Source organism: Coregonus clupeaformis, chromosome 6 (assembly GCF_020615455.1).
Source record: "Coregonus clupeaformis isolate EN_2021a chromosome 6, ASM2061545v1, whole genome shotgun sequence".
Lineage (NCBI taxonomy): Eukaryota > Metazoa > Chordata > Actinopteri > Salmoniformes > Salmonidae > Coregonus > Coregonus clupeaformis.
In genome coordinates this window covers 32,064,730-32,086,100 of record NC_059197.1, presented here as the reverse complement: position 1 = coordinate 32,086,100, position 21,371 = coordinate 32,064,730, and the positions used below count along the sequence as shown (strand labels likewise).

The 21,371-nt window shown below is 45.8% G+C and overlaps 1 protein-coding gene across 3 annotated transcripts in view; it reads left to right on the top strand.

The window, feature by feature from the left end:
* The window catches only part of LOC121567824 (arf-GAP with Rho-GAP domain, ANK repeat and PH domain-containing protein 1), a 60,383-nt gene that overhangs the window by 16,513 nt on the left and 22,499 nt on the right, over positions 1–21,371 (top strand). For all 3 annotated transcript variants that reach the window (XM_041878139.2, XM_041878137.2, XM_041878140.2), the window contains exons 9-15: positions 697–803; positions 1,167–1,366; positions 1,514–1,599; positions 1,951–2,133; positions 12,316–12,490; positions 12,676–12,810; positions 13,954–14,089. In XM_041878139.2, coding sequence (XP_041734073.2) covers positions 697–803; positions 1,167–1,366; positions 1,514–1,599; positions 1,951–2,133; positions 12,316–12,490; positions 12,676–12,810; positions 13,954–14,089 — 1,022 coding nt within the window. The remainder of the gene's footprint in view (positions 1–696; positions 804–1,166; positions 1,367–1,513; positions 1,600–1,950; positions 2,134–12,315; positions 12,491–12,675; positions 12,811–13,953; positions 14,090–21,371) is intronic.

Sequence of the window (21,371 nt, the reverse complement as noted above, 5' to 3'; positions counted from 1 at the left end):
TTTGTGGTGGAAAACTGAGCGGGTCGAGTACAGGTTAGAAATGTTTTAGCAATTTATTTTTGTGAAGCATTCAATTGCCACTCCCTGTTGCACACGACAAGCTTACGTCTGATTTATGTCTGATTGAAGAAGAAATCGTCAACCCTGTTACAGTCAACCCTGTTACAGTCAACCCTGTTACTTTTTTTGCACTTAATAGGCACTTATTATAGTAAAACATTTTATTTAACCTCTTGAGATGAGAAAACGTGTTTTGTTATGAATTTGAACAGAATGTTAAAATGAGGTGAAATCACAATGTGTTTTTTGGACCAAGTTACACTTCTCCAAAGGCACCGAGTTGGTGGAACGACCCATTTATTGGAAGTTATTTGAAAATAGTTTCAAATACTTTAAATAAAAGTATCTGGTTTGGCCACATATCTAAGGACGCATTTAGACAGGCAGCCCAATTCTGATATTATTTTCCAGTAATTGGTGTTTCGACCCATCAGATGTGAAAATATCCGATGTGATTGGTCAAAAAACAGTGGATAAACAGATCAGGAGTATTAGGCTGCTTGTGTAAACGCAGCCTCAATAGCAAATACTTAATATGTATGTATTTGAACCCAGCTCTGATCTTAACGAGACCTGGTCTGATTGGTTGTTGTAGAGGGGGATGTCGGCTGTGTGATGTGTGTGTTCTGTTTCCAGGACTACCGCCTTGGCATTGGCATCACGTCTATTGACATGAACGTAGGAAACGTGAAAGACACTGACCGCCGCAGCTTTGATCTGACCACACCCTACCGCATCTTCAGGTACACACACACACACACACACACACACACACACACACACACACACACACACACACACACACACACACAGCACACACACACACACACACACACACAATCAGAAATACAAAACAGCAAGGTTAGAGAGAGTGTGGCTAAAGAGAAGAGGAAGGACTAAACCACGAGCGTCACGCTGTTCTGCGGCCACATCTCTCTCTGTCTGTCTGTCTGTCTGTCTGTGTGTGTGTGTGTGTGTGTGAGTGTGAGGGTGTGTGAGTGAGTTCGGACATTTCTCAGTGTTCAGAGACCTCTAAACCTTTCGAATGTTCAGCCGAAAAGTATCTCGGATGTCTCCATTCTAAGTGTGTGTGTGTGTGTGTGTAGTTTTCTAGCGGATTCGGAACAACATAAGGAGCAGTGGGTAGAAGCGATGCGTGACGCGATTGGAGAGGCTCTGTCCAATAGCGAGGTGGCTAATCAAATCTGGGCGGAGCCTAGCAACGGTTGCTGTGCCGACTGTGGCGCCGCCAAACCTGAGTGGGCTGCCATCAACCTGTGTGTGGTGGTCTGCAAACGCTGTGCAGGTGTGTGTGTGTGTATGTTTATTATCAGACAGTTGTAGATCTTTCAGATCCACTGACCTTTGGTTGGACTTATTTGTGTTGTAAACAGAATGCTTTATAGTGGTGCAGTCATAGAATGATGTATTTGTGTGTGTGTGTGTATTACAGGAGAGCACCGGGGTCTGGGTCCCAGCATCTCTAAGGTACGCAGTCTGAAGATGGACAGGAAGGTGTGGACAGAGGAGCTTATACAGGTACACACACACACACACACACACACACACACACACACACACACACACACACACACACACACACACAAAATACTTGATTTGAATCCACCAATCAAATTAACAAAAAAAGGATCCAAACATTTCAAAGGTCCCTGTATGCATGGCACTCAAGGGTACAGAAAGTACCTCCTTCTCCAAACAGCTAGGCTGCGCACGACAGCTGAAACACAGCAGTACCTAGCCAACTGCTTTGCACACACACACACACACACACACACACACACACACACACACACACACACACACACACACACACACACACACACACACAGTTTTGGTGTCCCTCTCTAACACCCCTCACCTGTCCCCCAGGTGTTCCTTTTGCTAGGTAATGAGCGTCTGAATGGGTTCTGGGCGGCGAACGTCCCTCCCAGCGAAGCGCTGAGTCCGACCAGCTGCAGCGAAGACCGCCGACTATTCATCAGCTCCAAATACAGACAGGGCAAATACCGCAAATACCACCCCCTCTACGGCAACCAGAGAGAGCTCAACAACGTAAGAACAACCTTCATATAACCCTAATCTGACCTCCAACCTAACCTTAATTTAACCCTTTAAATAACCCTAATCTGACATACAGTGCCTTGCGAAAGTATTCACCCCCCATAGCATTTTTCCTATTTTGTTGCCTTACAACCTGGAATTAAAATTGATTTTTTGGGGGGTTGTATCATTTGATTTACACAACATGCCTACCACTTTTGTGAAACAAACAAGAAATAAGACAAAAAAACAGAAATCTTGAGCGTGCATAACTATTCACCCCCCCCCAAAGTCAATACTTTGTAGAGCCACCTTTTGCAGCAATTACAGCTGCAAGTCTCTTGGGGTATGTTTCTATAAGCTTGGCACATCTAGCCACTGGGATTTTTGCCCATTCTTCAAGGCAAAACTGCTCCAGCTCCTTCAAGTTGGATGGGTTCATCTGACCAGAGTACCTTCTTCCATATGTTTGGGGAGTCTCCCACATGCCTTTTTGCGAACACCAAACGTGTTTGTTTATTTTTTTCTTTAAGCAATGGCTTTTTTTCTGGCCACTCTTCTGTAAAGCCCAGCTCAGTGGAGTGTACGGCTTAAAGTGGTCCTATGGACAGATACTCCAATCTCCGCCGTGGAGCTTTGCAGCTCCTTCAGGGTTATCTTTGGTCTCTTTGTTGCCTCTCTGATTAATGCCCTCCTTGCCTGGTCTGTGAGTTTTGGTGGGCGGCCCTCTCTTGGCTTGTTTGTTGTGGTGCCATATTCTTTCCATTTTTTAATAATGAATTTAATGGTGCTCCGTGGGATGTTCAAAGTTTCAGATATTTTTGTATATCCCAACACTGATCTGTACTTCTCCACAACTTTGTCCCTGACCTGCTTGGTGGTGCCCCTTGCTTAGTGGTGTTGCAGACTCTTTCAGAACAGGTGTATAAATATATATACTGAGATCATGTGACACTTAGATTGCCCACAGATGGACTTTATTTAACTAATTATGTGACTTCTGAAGGTAATTGGTTGCACCAGATCTTATTTAGGTGCTTCATAGCAAAGGGGGTGATTACACATTCATGCACCACTTTTCCGTTATTGATTTTTTTTAGAATTTTTTGAAACACGTAATGTTTTTCATTTCACTTCACCAATTTGGACTGTTTTGTGTATGTCCATTACATGAAATCCAAATAAAAATCTGTAAATTACAGGTTGTGATGCAACAAAATAGGAAAAACGCCAAGGGGGATGAATACTTTAGCAACCTAACCTTCATTTAACCCTACCACAGCTATATGGCAACCAGAATAATCCTATACACTGCCATACCTCTCCACTATCTATACCCCTCCAGTATCTATACCTCTCCTGTATCTATACCCCTCCAGTATCTATTCCCCTCCACTATCTATACCCCTCCAGTATCTATACCCCTCCACTATCTATACCCCTCCACTATCTATACCCCTCCACTATCTATACCCCTCCACTATCTATACCCCTCCAGTATCTATACCCCTCCACTATCTATACCCCTCCAGTATCTATACCCCTCCAGTATCTATACCCCTCCAGTATCTATACCCCTCCACTATCTATACCCCTCCAGTATCTATACCCCTCCACTATCTATACCCCTCCAGTATCTATACCCCTCCAGTATCTATACCCCTCCACTATCTATACCCCTCCACTATCTATACCCCTCCTGTATCTATACCCCTCCAGTATCTATACCCCTCCTGTATCTATACCCCTCCTGTATCTATACCCCTCCAGTATCTATACCCCTCCAGTATCTATACCCCTCCACTATCTATACCCCTCCAGTATCTATACCCCTCCACTATCTATACCCCTCCAGTATCTATACCCCTCCACTATCTATACCCCTCCAGTATCTATACCCCTCCACTATCTATACCCTCCACTATCTATACCCCTCCTGTATCTATACCCTCCACTATCTATACCCCTCCACTATCTATACCCCTCCTGTATCTATACCCCTCCTGTATCTATACCCCTCCAGTATCTATACCCTCCTGTATCTATACCCCTCCAGTATCTATACCCCTCCAGTATCTATACCCTCCTGTATCTATACCCTCCAGTATCTATACCCCTCCAGTATCTATACCCCTCCACTATCTATACCCCTCCACTATCTATACCCCTCCTGTATCTATACCCCTCCTGTATCTATACCCCTCCAGTATCTATACCCCTCCTGTATCTATACCCCTCCTGTATCTATACCCCTCCAGTATCTATACCCCTCCAGTATCTATACCCCTCCTGTATCTATACCCCTCCACTATCTATACCCCTCCACTATCTATACCCCTCCACTATCTATATCCCTCCAGTATCTATACCCCTCCTGTATCTATACCCCTCCACTATCTATACCCTCCAGTATCTATACCCCTCCTGTATCTATACCCCTCCACTATCTATACCCCTCCTGTATCTATACCCCTCCTGTATCTATACCCCTCCAGTATCTATACCCTTCCAGTATCTATACCCCTCCTGTATCTATACCCCTCCAGTATCTATACCCCTCCAGTATCTATACCCTCCAGTATCTATACCCCTCCTGTATCTATACCCCTCCAGTATCTATACCCCTCCAGTATCTATACCCTCCTGTATCTATACCCCTCCACTATCTATACCCCTCCAGTATCTATACCCCTCCTGTATCTATACCCCTCCACTATCTATTGCCCACTCTTCCATGCACAACTGCTGTAACTCAGCAACATTTGTGGGTTTTCAAGCATGAACTGCTCGTTTCAAGTACTGCCACAACATCTCAATTAGGATTAGGTCTGGACTTTGACTAGGCCATTCCAAAACTTCAAATTTGTTGCTTTTTAGCCATTTTCATGTAGACTTGATTGTGTGTTTTGGATCATTGTCTTGCTGCATGACCCAGCTGCACTTCAGCTTCAGCTCACAGACGAATGGCCTGATATTCTCCTGTAGAATTCTCTGATACAGAGCAGAATTCATGGTTCCTTCTATTAAGGCAAGTCGCCCAGATCCTGAGGCAGCAAAGCATCCCCAAACCATCACACTACCAACACCATGCTTGACCGTTGGTATGAGGTTCTTACTGTGGAATGCAGTGTTTGGTTTTCGCCAGGCATTATGGGACCCATGTCGTCCAACAAGTTATACTTTTGACTTATCTGTCCATAGAACATTCTTCCAAGAGTCTTGATGGTCATCCAGGTGCTACCAGGTGCTTTTTGACAACTTGAGTTAACTTTTTGTGTGACATGGGTCCCACTATGCTTGGCGAAAACCAAACACTGCATCTAATATTAGGTTTTGTTTGAAGATCTGATAACATTCAGTATCAAAAATATGCAAAAATAGAGAAAATCAGAAAGGGGACAAATACTTTTTCATAACACTGTATGTCCCTCCAGTATCTATACCCTTTCAGTATCTATACCCCTCTAGTATCTATACCCCTCCACTATCTATACCCCTCCAGTATCTATACCCTTTCAGTATCTATACCCCTCTAGTATCTACACCCCTCCAGTATCTATACCCCTCCACTATCTATACCCCTCCAGTATCTATACCCCTCCTGTATCTATACCCCTCCACTATCTATATCCCTCCAGTATCTATACCCCTCCAGTATCTATACCCCTCCACTATCCATACCCCTCCAGTATCCATATCCCTCCAGTATCTATACCCCTCCACTATCTATACCCCTCCAGTATCTATACCCCTCCACTATCTATACCCTCCACTATCTATACCCCTCCACTATCTATACCCCTCCACTATCTATACCCCTCCAGTATCTATACCCCTCCAGTATCTATACCCCTCCAGTATCCATATCCCTCCAGTATCTATACCCCTCCAGTATCTATACCCCTCCAGTATCCATACCCCTCCAGTATCTATACCCCTCCACTATCTATACCCCTCCTGTATCTATACCCCTCCAGTATATATACCCCTCCACTATCTATACCCCTCCACTATCTATACCCCTCCACTATCTATACCCATCATGTATCTATACCCCTCCAGTATCTATACCCTCCACTATCTATACCCCTCCAGTATCTATACCCTCCACTATCTATACCCCTCCAGTATCTATACCCCTCCACTATCTATACCCCTCCAGTATCTATACCCCCTCAGTATCTATACCCCTCCACTATCTATACCCTCCACTATCTATACCCCTCCACTATCTATACCCTCCTGTATCTATACCCATCCTGTATCTATACCCTCCAGTATCTATACCCCTCCAGTATCTATACCCCTCCAGTATCTATACCCCTCCACTATCTATACCCCTCCAGTATCTATACCCCTCCACTATCTATACCCCTCCAGTATCTATACCCCTCCACTATCTATACCCCTCCACTATCTATACCCATCCTGTATCTATACCCCTCCAGTATCTATACCCCTCCAGTATCCATATCCCTCCAGTATCCATATCCCTCCAGTATCTATACCCCTCCACTATCTATACCCCTCCACTATCTATACCCCTCCAGTATCCATACCCCTCGAGTTCCCCTTCAGTCAGTACCCCTCTCTCTCGCCCCCTCTCTTCCATTAAATGTGTGTGTCTCTGTGTAGTGAATGCCTCAGTGTTACAGCTCTTAGCTGGGTCAGTCAATAACCTCTTAACCCAGTTACCAGAAGCAATGCCAACTGCACAGATCTCTCTCTCTCTCTCTGTCTCTCAGTGTGTGTGTGTGTGTGTGAATCACATTCAGCACATGACTTTGAGTGATTCCATTTTCCTCCTTAAGTGATTTAGTTCACCAGATGTTCATGCCCAGTGTGTGTGCGTTAGTCATGTGTGTGTGGGAAGTGCAACAGAGATGTAAAGAAACTAAAAATACAGGACGTTTTCGCTCTGCTTCTGATTGTTGGACCAGGATGCAACAGCATAGGGAGACACACAAACTCTCTCACTCTCTCACTCTCTCTTCATGCGTTGAACTAAATGAATCCTTTGTTCTCCTACTCCCCCCTCCTACCTCCCTCTCTTTCTATCCCTCTCTTCCTCTGGTCCATTCCCGTTCTCCCTGGTCCATTCCCTCTTGTCTGGACTGTGTTCTCCCTGGACCTCAGCCCACCTCTGGCGTGTATGAGCTCATGCTGCTGACTCCACCTCTCCCTCTGACATCATCACAGTCTTTCTACAGGAATGTGCTTTAACCCCGCCCCTCCAGAGTTCCTCTTCTCCCCTCCTCCTCTCTGTTTCACTGTTTGGGTCTGGTCAGTGGAGCTGAGGAAAGTTTTTCCTTCTCTCTCTTTCCTTCTGTTGGTGTAGCTTTGTGAGGAGTGCTCTTGCATTGTCTTCACTTGGAACTATGCAGTTTGGTACGCACACACGCACACACACACGCACACACCGGTGACAGTCAAGAGGACTACACTGTCAGCTCATGGGTGAGTGTACTACTGAAGTAGCTATGTGTGCCAGTATGACTGTTGGTACTGTATGTTTGTGGACAAGGCCTGTTTTGTATCTTTTAGATAAGTGTTTGTGCGTCGTGTGTATAAAATGTGAGGGGCAAGAATGTGTGTTTGAGAGCTGTGTTTGAGTGTGGTTCTGAGAGTTGTATTTGAGTGTGGTTCTGAGAGTTGTATTTGAGTGTGGTTCTGAGAGTTGTATTTGAGTGTGGTTCTGAGAGTTGTATTTGAGTGTGGTTCTGAGAGTTGTATTTGAGTGTGGTTCTGAGAGTTAGATTTGAGTGTGGTTCTGAGAGTTAGATTTGAGTGTGGTTCTGAGAGTTAGATTTGAGTGTGGTTCTGAGAGTTAGATTTGAGTGTGGTTCTGAGAGTTAGATTTGAGTGTGGTTCTGAGAGTTGTATTTGCGTAAGTGTGTTGAAGTGTGTAAATATGTGAGTTGGATGATTGAAATGGACTTGACCTTTCCTCAACGCTCAGCTGGAGGGAGACGTGTTGGAATGGTGTGTGTGTGTTTGAGTGTGTGTCCGAATTTGTGTGGCGCTGAAGCCAGACTTTAAGTACCGGGTCTGTGTGTGACTCCATGTGTTCTTTGTGTGGTCAGAGTCTCCCCTTTCTGAATGGACAGCCTTGTACGAGTCAGGTCCCTCTCCCACTCTGCTGAACGATGCTGATAGCATCTTATAGCATATCACTGCTAAACTATGTTAGCATCTTATAGCATATCACTGCTAAACTACAGGTAATTGCCAAAATAAAGGAAACACTTGAGTAAATGAGGTATATTGAAAGCAGGTGCTTCCACACAGGTGTTATTCCTGACTTAATTAAACAATTAACATCCCATCATGCTCATGTATAAAAATGCCCAGTTGCCCATTATTTTGGCTACCATGGCTAGAAGAAGAGATCTAAGTGACTTTGAAAGAGGGGTCTCAAAGGAGCAGAGGGGGTTTAAAGGGTGTCTGTGTCTCAGTCACCAGATCTCAACACAATTGAACACTTGTGGGAGACTCTGGAGCCACCATCAACAAAACACCAAATTATTGAATTTCTTGTGGAAGAATGGTGTCGCATCCCTCCAATAGAGTTCCAGACACTTGTAGAATCTATGCCAAGGTGCATTGAAGCTGTTCTGGCTCGTGGTGGCCCAACGCCCTATTAAGACACTTTTTGTTGGTGTTTCCTTTATTTTGGCAGTAACCTGTATGCTAGCATCTTATGGCACATCACTGCTAAACTATGTTAGCATCTTATAGCACATCACAGCTAAACTATGTTAGCATTTTATAGCACATCACTGCTAAACTATTTAAGCATCTTATAGCATATCACTGCTAAATTATGCTAGCATCTTATAGCACATCACAGCTAAACTATGTTAGCATCTTATAGCAGTGCTTGTCTCTCTGTCTGCTACAGTAGGTCTCTCTGTCTGCTACAGTAGGTCTCTCTGTCTGCTACAGTAGGTATCTCTGTCTGCTACAATAGGTCTCTCTGTCTGCTAGGTTGCTCTGTCTGCTACAGTAGGTATCTCTGTCTGCTACAGTAAGTCACTATGTCTGCTACAGTAGGTATCTCTGTCTGCTACAGTAGGTATCTCTGTCTGCTACAGTAGGTATCTCTGTCTGCTACAGTAGGTCTCTCTGTCTGCTACAGTAGGTCTCTCTGTCTGCTACAGTAGGTATCTCTGTCTGCTACAGTAAGTCACTATGTCTGCTACAGTAGGTATCTCTGTCTGCTACAGTAGGTATCTCTGTCTGCTACAGTAGGTATCTCTGTCTGCTACAGTAGGTCTCTCTGTCTGCTACAGTAGGTCTCTCTGTCTGCTACAGTAGGTATCTCTGTCTGCTACAGTAGGTATCTCTGTCTGCTACAGTAGGTCTCTCTGTCTGCTACAGTAGGTCTCTCTGTCTGCTAGGTCTCTCTGTCTGCTACAGTAGGCCTCTCTGTCTGCTAGGTATCTCTGTCTGCTACAGTAGGCCTCTCTGTCTGCTAGGTATCTCTGTCTGCTACAGTAGGCCTCTCTGTCTGCTAGGTATCTCTGTCTGCTACAGTAGGCCTCTCTGTCTGCTAGGTCTCTGTCTGCTAGGTCGCTCTGTCTGCTACAGTAGGTCTCTCTGTCTGCTAGGTCTCTGTCTGCTACAGTAGGCCTCTCTGTCTGCTAGGTATCTCTGTCTGCTACAGTAGGCCTCTCTGTCTGCTAGGTATGTCTGTCTGCTACAGTAGGTCCTCTGTCTGCTAGGTATCTCTGTCTGCTACAGTAGGCCTCTCTGTCTGCTAGGTATCTCTGTCTGCTAGGTCTCTGGTGAGGTAATGCTGGAACATATGGATCACACTTTGTTCTTCCTGTCTCGTATGTCTGTATCGTGTGTGTGTGTCTCATGTGCATGTCTTGTGTTTGTGTGTTTGTGTGTTTGTGTGTGCATGTGTGATCCTCTGCTTGCCATGCATGTGAAGCATTTGTTAGTTGGTGGATGGAGGAAGGGGGGAGGATAGAGGGAAGGGGTATCTGTAATCCCTCTCTGATTACATACTTAACTTTTTTCATATTTTCTTTTCACTTTTCCTTCTGTAGAGAGGAGGACTGTAGCTAACTGATAGTTATGTTTTCAGAGACACACCCAGGGTATAGAGTGCACTCCACTCGGCCCTCAGAAAAATCATTATTTCTCTTTCTCTCTCTCTGTGTGTCTCGCTCTCTCTCTCGTGCTATCTTTCTTTCTTTCTCTCTCGCTCTCCAGGGGATGTGTAAAAGTTGGATTCCTCCCTGTGTCTGTGTGCATGTGCGTGTGTGCTGATGTGTGAGGGCTGGAAGTCCTGGAGAAGAAAGAGGAGGAGAAGGAGAGAGGAGGAGAAGGAGAGAGGAGGTGTAGGAGAGAGGAGGAGAAGGAGAGAGGAGGAGAAGGAGAGAGAAGGAGAGAGGAGGGGAAGGAGAGAGGAGGAGGAGGAGAAGGAGAGAGGAGAAGGAGAGAGGAGAAGAAGGAGAGAGGAGGAGGAGAAGGAGAGAGCAGGAGAAGGAGAGAGGAGGAGAAGGAGAGAGGAGGAGAAGGAGAGAGGAGGAGGAGGAGGAGAAGGAGAGAGGAGGAGAAGGAGAGAGGAGGAGAAGGAGAGAGGAGGAGAAGGAGAGAGCAGGAGAAGGAGAGAGCAGGAGAAGGAGAGAGCAGGAGAAGGAGAGAAGGGAAGAGACAGAGATGTGACATGGGGAGTATGGAATCCCCCAATCACACCAAAATGCTATGGGTTGTTGGTTCAGAGAGAGTGCAGCAGCATCATTGTGTGTGTGTGTTACTGTGTTTGGCTCAGTGTACTCCAGCTGCAAGGCTGTATTGAGCTCAGCTGTAAAAACATCCTCCTCCCTCATTTCCTTCCTTTTTATATCTCTCCTGGTCTCTATCTTTCTCTCAACGGAGCAGTCACCCTCTCTTCCTGACTGGTTTAATTTCCTCCCATGATTCCCAGTTAACCTGTCCCCTCACCCAGTATAGTCTTACCCTGACCCCTGTTCCCTTACCCTGTCCCCTGTTCCCTTACCCTGACCCCTGTTCCCTTACCCTGACCCCTGTTCCCTTACCCTGACCCCTGTTCCCTTACCCTGACCCCTGTTCCCTTACCCTGACCCGTTCCCTTACCCTGACCCCTGTTCCCTTACCCTGACCCCTGTTCCCTTACCCTGACCCCTGTTCCCTTACCCTGACCCCTGTTCCCTTACCCTGACCCCTGTTCCCTTACCCTGTCCCTAAAGGATTTCACCTTAAAGTCCTCAGAGATGTGAGTCATTGGTCTCAGTTGAGAAACACTTTGAGTGGATTGTTATGAACCCCAGATGTGAGTCAAGCTGCACCACTGCTTTGCCCAACAACAACAGGTGGAATGTGGGTTGGTGTGAAATGTGTAGGCTTGTGGAATGTCGTAGGTTATGTCATAATGTTCTAGAACTGCCTGAGACCTTGAAACATGAATTGCGAAACAAGTTTAATAATACTGCTGTGGCACAGCTACAATAATAGTCTATTACTGCTGTGACACAGCTACAACGAGTATAATACTGCTGTGACACAGTTACAATAATAGTCTAATACTGCTGTGACACAGTTACAATAATAGTCTAATACTGCTGTGACACAGTTACAATAATAGTCTAATACTGCTGTGACACAGCTACAATAATAGTCTAATACTGCTGTGACACAGCTACAATAATAGTCTAATACTGCTGTGACACAGCTACAATAATAGTATAATACTGCTGTGACACAGCTACAATAATAGACTAATACTGCTGTGACACAGCTACAACGAGTCTAATACTGCTGTGACACAGCTACAATAATAGTCTAATACTGCTGTGGCACAGCTACAATAATAGTCTAATACTGCTTTGACACAGCTACAATAATAGTCTAATACTGCTTTGACACAGCTACAATGAGATTCTAATACTGCTGTGACACAGCTACAATGAGATTCTGGTCACTGCTGTTTCAAGCAAGAAGCTCCTACTCAGCATCACATCATTCCATGGCAGCAATGTTATTTCATCCTAGGTAACACTGACAAAGTGATCATTCTCTTAATTTGAAACAGTTATCCCCCTCCCCCCCTCTCTCTCCCCCTTCCCTCTCTCCCTCTCTCCCCATCTCTCTTCCTCCTTCCCTTTCCCTCTCTCCCCTCTCTCTCCCCTCTCTCCCCTCTCTCTCCTTCTCCCTCTCCAGGCCCTGTGTATAAACGTGCAGTGCAGTGATGTCCTGGAGACGTTGTGTCTGGTCTTCTGTGGAGCTGATGTGAACTGTTCTACAGGGCAGGCTGACTGTCCCTCTCCCCTCTCCCTGGCACACGCACACAACCAGAAACTACAGGCCGAGTTCCTCTCACACAACCTCAACACAGGTACACACACACACACACACACACACACACTCGTGTTGTCAGATAACATGCTCATGTTTACTCATATGTATTAATATTAATTTGTATTCATTCCCGTATTTACATGTTGTATTCATGTGTATACATGTTTAGTCCTGTTTAATAATGAGTGTGCATGTTGACAGTGTGTTGTTGTGTGTCTGCAGAGCTGCCACGGTCGGAGGTGGCTGGGCTTATGGAGCCTCAACACTATTCACCACAGCACTCCGTCACTCACAATGGCTTCCTTTTCAAGACCGCCTCCATGGCCCGGCCTATCACGGAGCGCAAGGCCAAGGAGGGTGAGCCAATCACACACACACATACCTCTCCTAGTTTCTTCCTTAGTCCCCTAGTCCCTGCCCCTAGTCCCTTCCTCTAGTCCCTTCCCCTAGTCCCTTCCTCTAGTCCCTTCCCCTAGTCCCTCTGTCCCTCCTAGTCCCTTCCCTTCTAGTCCCTTCCCCTAGTCCCTTCCCCTAGTCCCTTCCCCTAGTCCCTTCCCCTAGTCCCTTCCCTAGTCCCTTCCCCTAGTCCCTTCCTAGTCCCTTCCCTAGTCCCTTCCCCTAGTCCCTTCCCCTAGTCCCTTCCCCTAGTCCCTTCCCCTAGTCCCTTCCCCTAGTCCCTTCCCCTAGTCCCTTCCCCTAGTCCCTTCCCCTAGTCCCTTCCCTAGTCCCTTCCCCTAGTCCCTTCCCCTAGTCACTTCCCTCTAGTCCCTTCCCTAGTCCCTTCCCCTAGTCCCTTCCTCTAGTCCTTCCCTCTAGTCCCTTCCCCTAGTCCCTTCCCCTAGTCCCTTCCCCTAGTCCCTTCCCTAGTCACTTCCCCTAGTCCCTTCCCCTAGTCCCTGCCCCTAGTCACTCCCTAGTCCCTTCCCTAGTCCCTTCCTCTAGTCCCTTCCCCTAGTCCCTCCCTAGTCCCTTCCCTAGTCCCTTCCCTAGTCCCTTCCCCTAGTCCCTTCCCTAGTCCCTTCCCCCTAGTCCCTTCCTCTAGTCCCTTCCCTAGTCCCTTCCCTAGTCCCTTCCTCTAGTCCCTTCCCCTAGTCCCTCTCCCCTAGTCCCTTCCCCTAGTCCCTTCCCCTAGTCCCTTCCCCTAGTCCCTTCCCCTAGTCCCTTCCCCTAGTCCCTTCCCCTAGTCCCTTCCTCTAGTCCCTTCCCCTAGTCACTTCCTCTAGTCCCTTCCCCTAGTCCCTTCCTCTAGTCCCTTCCCCTAGTCCCTTCCCCTAGTCCCCTCCCCTAGTCCCTTCCTCTAGTCCCTTCCCCTAGTCCCTTCCCCTAGTCCCCTCCCCTAGTCCCTTCCCCTAGTCCCTTCCTCTAGTCCCTGCCCTCTAGTCCCTTCCCCTAGTCCCTTCCTCTAGTCCCTTCCTCTCACCTAGCTCAAGCTGATGATGCTGGCTTGGTCAAAGTGTGTACTCTGTGTATGATGTCCTCTGGTTGCTCTTGTCTCTGTAGAGTTCAGTCGTCGCTGGTGCACGTTGAATGATGGGAACTTTAGTTACTACGAGAGTGACAAGACCTCTACACCCAACGGAGTCCTGAAGTCTACAGAGATAGTCTGTCTGGCTGTCAACACACCAGAGAGACACGGGTAGCTATCTATCACTCTATCCTAGGGCTGGCCAATATATAGAATTCATTCGATTCATTCTTTTTTTGCGCGATGTTCCAAATGCCTGTATCGCAAGAATCAAGGTTTAGTCATTTTGTCGTTTTTATGAGTGTTTATGTTCTCATGTTGTCTTTTTGGTCTCATTTCCTTCGCTCCTCTGTGTGAACCTTCCCCATTTACGCCAGAGATCTGTATATAATGACGAGATGCTCATGTCTCCGCCCTAACAATGGGAGTCGTTGTCCCAAAGGCTGGAAGGCAGGTCGTCAAGCTTAGGTCCAAAGTAAGCCCATAGAAACACATTGGCCTTATTTTGGAAAGGTTTTATCAAGAGTGAAATCTCTCGCTTCGCCAATTCCTCTATGGTTTACACACACGCCAAGCCCCTCCCCCTGCCTCTCACGCCAACAAAGTTGACAGATCACTTCTTCCTCTCTGACAAGCGGTTTCAACTCGCTATTTGCATTTGAGGTTTGGTCCAACGGAATCGGTCATATGGACAACAAAACACATTGAGACATTATTTTACTGTAATAGAGGAGAAGTTAACTTTTCTAACGATACCCTTTTTATGTCTCAACTACTCCAATTACGCGCAGAGCAGACACTACTAAAACGAGAGTATCAATGAACATTGATTCTGGAAAATGAATGGTCAGTTTGTTGCGCACGGCATTGTGGTACTGTTATACTAGCTGTCTAGTCTTTATAAGCATAAAACACAATTATATAAGGAAATGCCAACTCGTTCTCATTCTGAGAAATAAGGTAGGGCACTTGATTTCAACATCTGAACAAAGTGGTCAGGCTAACATGCTGTTCAAACAGTTGGAGACAGACAGAAGGGTGTGTTCATAACAAATCAACTGTTCAACCTTGTTCGCTAGCAAATAGATCCAAGTTGGCTAAACTTGAAATATAAAGATTAGCTGGCTAATCACTAGCACGTGGGCTTGAGAGATTCTTGATGAGGCCTGTGTTCATTTTCTATAGCCTAATGCCTGCTATAAGAAGTTAGTCATTATTAGTGAATGTGCATTATGCATGGTTCTAGTTAAATCTGTAACAAAAATGACATTTTCATAGCCAGATCAGTGATTATTGCCAAAAAAAAAGCAGGTAAAACTATTTTGATAAAATAATTAAATTATTAGTGGGTCTTATGGTTGTGGAAGGCTTATGTTTATAACTTCACAAGCCCTGAATTCATTAGATTATTGATGACTGTTTGAAATGCAGTGGATTTGACCTTTAATTGTACAACAATGCATATTTAGAGAGAACTAAAAAGTATTCGGAAAGTATTCAGACCGCTTGACTTTTTCCACATTTTGTTACATTACAGCCTTATTCTAAAATGTATTCAATAGTTGTTTTCCCCTCAGCAATCTACACACAATACCCCATAATGACTAAGCAAAAACAGGTTAAAAACTAAATTCACATTTATAAAAAAATTGAAAAACTGAAATATCACATTTCCATAAGTATTCAGACCCTTTACTCAGTACTTTGTTGAAGCATCTTTGGCAGAGATTACAGCCTTGAGTCTTCTTGGGTATGCCACTACAAGCTTGGCACACCTGTATTTGGGGAGTTTCTCCCATTCTTCTCTGCAGATCCTCTCAAGCTCTGTCAGGTTGGATGGGGAGCGTCACTGCACAACTATTTTCAGGTCTCTCCAGATATGTTAGAATGGATTAAAGTCCAGAGATGTTCGATCGGGTTCATGTCCGGGCTCTGCCTGGGCCACTCAAGGACATTCAGAGACTTGCCCCGAAGCCACTCCTGCATTGTCTTGGCTGTGTGCTTAGGGCCGTTGTCCTGTTGGAAGGTGAACCTTCGTCCCAGTCTGAGGTCCTGAGCGCTCTGGAGCAGGTTTTCCTCAAGGATCTCTCTGTACTTTGCTCGGTTAATCTTTCTCTCGATCCTGACTAGTCTCTCAGTCCCTGCCGCTAAAAAACATCCCCACAGCATGATGCTGCCACCAGCATGCTTCATTGTAGGGATGGTGCCAGGTTTTCTCCAGACGTGACGCTTGGCATTCAGAGTTCAATCTTGGCTTCATCAGTCATGTGCCTTTTACTGAGGAGTGGCTTCCATCCGGCCATTCTACCATAAAGGCCTGATTTGGTGGAGTGCTGCAGAGATGGTTGTCCTTCTGGAAGGTTCTCCCATCTCCACAGAGGAACTCTAGAGCTCTGTCAGAGTGACCATCGGGTTCTTGGTCCCCTCCCTGACCAAGGCCCTTCTCCCCCGATTGGCCGGGCTGCCAGCTTTAGGAAGAGTCTTGGTGGTTCCAAACCTTTTCAATTTAAGAATGATGGAGGCCACTGTGTTCTTGGGGACCTTCAATGCTGCAGAAATGTTTTGATACCCTTTCCCAGATCTGTGCCTCGACACAATCCTGTCTCGGAGCTCTACGGACAATTCCTTCGACCTCATGGCTTGGTTTTTGCTCTGACATGCACTGTCAACTGTGGGACCTTATATAGACAGGTGTGTGCCTTTCCAAATCATGTCCAATCAATTGAATTTACCACAGGTGGACTCCAATCAAGTTGTAGAAACATCTCAAGGATGATCAATGGAAACAGGATGCACCTGAGCTACATTTCTAGTCTCATAGCAAAGGTTCTGAATACTTATGTAAAAATGTATAAAAACCTGTTTTGGCTTTTCATTATGGGGTATTGTGTGTAGAGTAATGAGGGGAAAAAAAGGGGTCTGAATACTTTCCGAATGCACTTATGTCGTGGATCGCCCATAAGTTTGAAAAAATAGAGATATGATTTTTAGGCCATAACGCCCAGCCCTACACTCATCCCTCTCTCTCTCACTCTATCAGTCTATCCCTCTCCCTATCCCTCTATCAGTCTATCCCTCTCTCTCTCACTCTATCAGTCTATCCCTCTCTCTATCACTCTATCAGTCTATCCCTCTCCCTATCACTCTATCAGTCTATCCCTCTCCCTATCACTCTATCAGTCTATCCCCCTCCCTATCACTCTATCAGTCTATCCCTCTCCTATCACTCTATCAGTCTATCCCCTCCCTATCACTCTATCAGTCTATCCCCTCTCCCTATCACTCTATCAGTCTATCCTCTCCCTATCACTCTATCAGTCTATCCCTCTCCCTATCACTCTATCAGTCTATCCCTCTCCCTATCACTCTATCAGTCTATCCCTCTCTCTCTCACTCTATCAGTCTATCCCTCTCTCTCTCACTCTATCAGTCTATCCCTCTCTCTCTCACTCTATCAGTCTATCCCTCTCTCTCTCACTCTATCAGTCTATCCCTCTCTCTCTCACTCTATCAGTCTATCCCTCTCCCTATCACTCTATCAGTCTATCCCTCTCCCTATCACTCTATCAGTCTATCCCTCTCTCTCTCACTCTATCACTCTATCCCTCTCCCTATCACTCTATCAGTCTATCCCTCTCCCTATCACTCTATCAGTCTATCCCCCTCCCTATCACTCTATCAGTCTATCCCTCTCCCTATCACTCTATCAGTCTATCCCTCTCCCTATCACTCTATCAGTCTATCCCTCTCCCTATCACTCTATCAGTCTATCCCTCTCCCTATCCCTCTATCAGTCTATCCCTCTCTCTCTCACTCTATCAGTCTATCCCTCTCTCTCTCACTCTATCAGTCTATCCCTCTCTCTCTCACTCTATCAGTCTATCCCTCTCTCTCTCACTCTATCAGTCTATCCCTCTCCCTATCACTCTATCAGTCTATCCCTCTCTCTATCACTCTATCAGTCTATCCCTCTCCCTATCACTCTATCAGTCTATCCCTCTCTCTCTCACTCTATCACTCTATCCCTATCACTCTATCAGTCTATCCCTCTCCCTATCACTATATCAGTCTATCCCCCTCCCTATCACTCTATCAGTCTATCCCTCTCCCTATCAGTCTATCCCTCTCCCTATCACTCTATCAGTCTATCCCTCTCCCTATCACTCTATCAGTCTATCCCTCTCTCTCTCACTATATCAGTCTATCCCTCTCCCTATCACTATATCAGTCTATCCCTCTCCCTATCACTCTATCAGTCTATCCCTCTCCCTATCACTCTATCAGTCTATCCCTCTCCCTATCACTCTATCAGTCTATCCCTCTCTCTATCACTCTATCAGTCTATCCCTCTCCTATCACTCTATCAGTCTATCCCTCTCCCTATCACTCTATCAGTCTATCCCTCTCCCTATCACTCTATCAGTCTATCCCTCTCCCTATCACTCTATCAGTCTATCCCTCTCCCTATCACTCTATCAGTCTATCAGTATATCCCTATCAGTCTATCTCTCTCCCTATCACTCTATCAGTCTATCCCTCTCCCTATCACTCTATCAGTCTATCCCTCTCCCTATCACTCTATCAGTCTATCCCTCTCCCTATCACTCTATCAGTCTATCCCTCTCCCTATCACTCTATCAGTCTATCCCTCTCCCTATCACTCTATCAGTCTATCCCTCTCCTATCACTCTATCAGTCTATCCCTCTCCCTATCACTCTATCAGTCTATCCCTCTCCTATCACTCTATCAGTCTATCCTCTCCCTATCACTCTATCAGTCTATCCCTCTCCCTATCACTCTATCAGTCTATCCCTCTCCCTATCACTCTATCAGTCTATCCCTCTCCCTATCACTCTATCAGTCTATCCCTCTCCCTATCAGTCTATCCCTCTCCCTATCACTCTATCAGTCTATCCCTCTCTCTCTCACTATATCAGTCTATCCCTCTCCCTATCACTATATCAGTCTATCCCTCTCCCTATCACTCTATCAGTCTATCCCTATCACTCTATCAGTCTATCCCTCTCCCTATCACTCTATCAGTCTATCCCTCTCCCTATCACTCTATCTCTCTCCCTATCACTCTATCAGTCTATCCCTCTCTCTATCACTCTATCAGTCTATCCCTCTCCCTATCACTCTATCAGTCTATCCTCTCTCTCTCACTCTATCAGTCTATCCCTCCTATCACTCTATCAGTCTATCCCTCTCCTATCACTATATCAGTCTATCCCTCTCCCTATCACTCTATCAGTCTATCCCTCTCCCTCTATCAGTCTATCCTCTCTCCCTATCACTCTATCAGTCTATCCCTCTCCCTATCACTCTATCAGTCTATCCCTCTCTCTCTCACTATATCAGTCTATCCCTCTCCCTATCACTATATCAGTCTATCCCTCTCCCTATCACTCTATCAGTCTATCCCTCTCTCTATCACTCTATCAGTCTATCCCTCTCCCTATCACTCTATCAGTCTATCTCTCTCCCTATCACTATATCAGTCTATCCCTCTCCCTATCACTCTATCAGTCTATCCCTCTCTCTATCACTCTATCAGTCTATCCCTCTCCCTATCACTCTATCAGTATATCCCTCTCCCTATCACTCTATCAGTCTATCCATCTCCCTATCACTCTATCAGTCTACCCCTCTCCCTATCACTCTATCAGTCTATCCCTCTCTCTATCACTCTATCAGTCTATCCCTCTCCCTATCACTCTATCCCTCTCCCTATCACTCTATCAGTCTATCCCTCTCCCTATCACTCTATCAGTCTATCCCTCTCTCTATCACTCTATCAGTCTATCCCTCTCCCTATCACTCTATCCCTCTCCCTATCATTCTATCAGTCTATCCCTCTCCCTATCACTCTATCAGTCTATCTCTCTCCCTATCACTATATCAGTCTATCCCTCTCCCTATCACTCTATCAGTCTATCCCTCTCCCTATCACTCTATCAGTATATCCCTCTCCCTATCACTCTATCAGTCTATCCATCTCCCTATCACTCTATCAGTCTACCCCTCTCCCTATCACTCTATCAGTCTATCCCTCTCTCTATCACTCTATCAGTCTATCCCTCTCCCTATCACTCTATCCCTCTCCCTATCACTCTATCAGTCTACCCCTCTCCCTATCACTCTATCAGTCTATCCCTCTCTCTATCACTCTATCAGTCTATCCCTCTCCCTATCACTCTATCCCTCTCCCTATCATTCTATCAGTCTATCCCTCTCCCTATCACTCTATCAGTCTATCCCTCTCTCTATCACTCTATCAGTCTATCCCTCTCTCTATCACTCTATCAGTCTACCCCTCTCCCTATCACTCTATCAGTCTATCCCTCTATCACTCTATCCCTCTCCCTATCATTCTATCAGTCTATCTCTATCAGTCTATCCCTCTCCCTATCACTCTATCAGTCTATCCCTCTCCCTATCACTCTATCAGTCTATCCCTCTCCCTATCACTCTATCCCTCTCCCTATCATTCTATCAGTCTATCCCTCTCCCTATCACTCTATCAGTCTATCCCTCTCCCTATCACTCTATCAGTCTATCCCTCTCTCTATCACTCTATCAGTCTACCCCTCTCCCTATCACTCTATCAGTCTATCCCTCTCTCTATCACTCTATCCCTCTCCCTATCATTCTATCAGTCTATCTCTATCAGTCTATCCCTCTCCCTATCACTCTATCAGTCTATCCCTCTCCCTATCACTCTATCAGTCTATCCCTCTCCCTATCACTCTATCAGTCTATCCCTCTCCTATCACTCTATCAGTCTATCTCTCTCTATCACTCTATCCCTCTCCCTATCATTCTATCAGTCTATCTCTATCAGTCTATCCCTCTCCCTATCACTCTATCAGTCTATCCCTCTCCCTATCACTCTATCAGTCTATCCCTCTCCCTATCACTCTATCAGTCTATCCCTCTCCCTATCACTCTATCAGTCTATCCCTCTCCCTATCACTATATCAGTCTATCCCTCTCCCTATCACTCTATCAGTCTATCCCTCTCCCTATCACTCTATCAGTCTATCCCTCTCCCTATCACTCTATCAGTCTATCCCTCTCCCTATCACTATATCAGTCTATCCCCTCCCTATCACTCTATCAGTCTATCCCTCTCCCTATCACTCTATCAACACACCAGAGAGACATGGATACCTTCTATTGGTGCGCGGGTCAGCTGTTTGTTCATCCGCACCAGCCTGCAATTGCTAATAACCCATCCTCAACTGCCCGACTATATGTGATAAAGTGAAAATCTGAGGCCGCACCCGACCCTAACCCGCTAATATAGAAAATGCGCTGTTGGCTACAGTCAGAGATGGTGGATTGTTTGACGGGGGGTGCAGGATTTTTTTTCACAGATAGTATGTTTCTGCTTCTAATTTCCTAAATGTTGGTAGGCTATTTGTTAGTCAACTTGTCTATAATTAGATA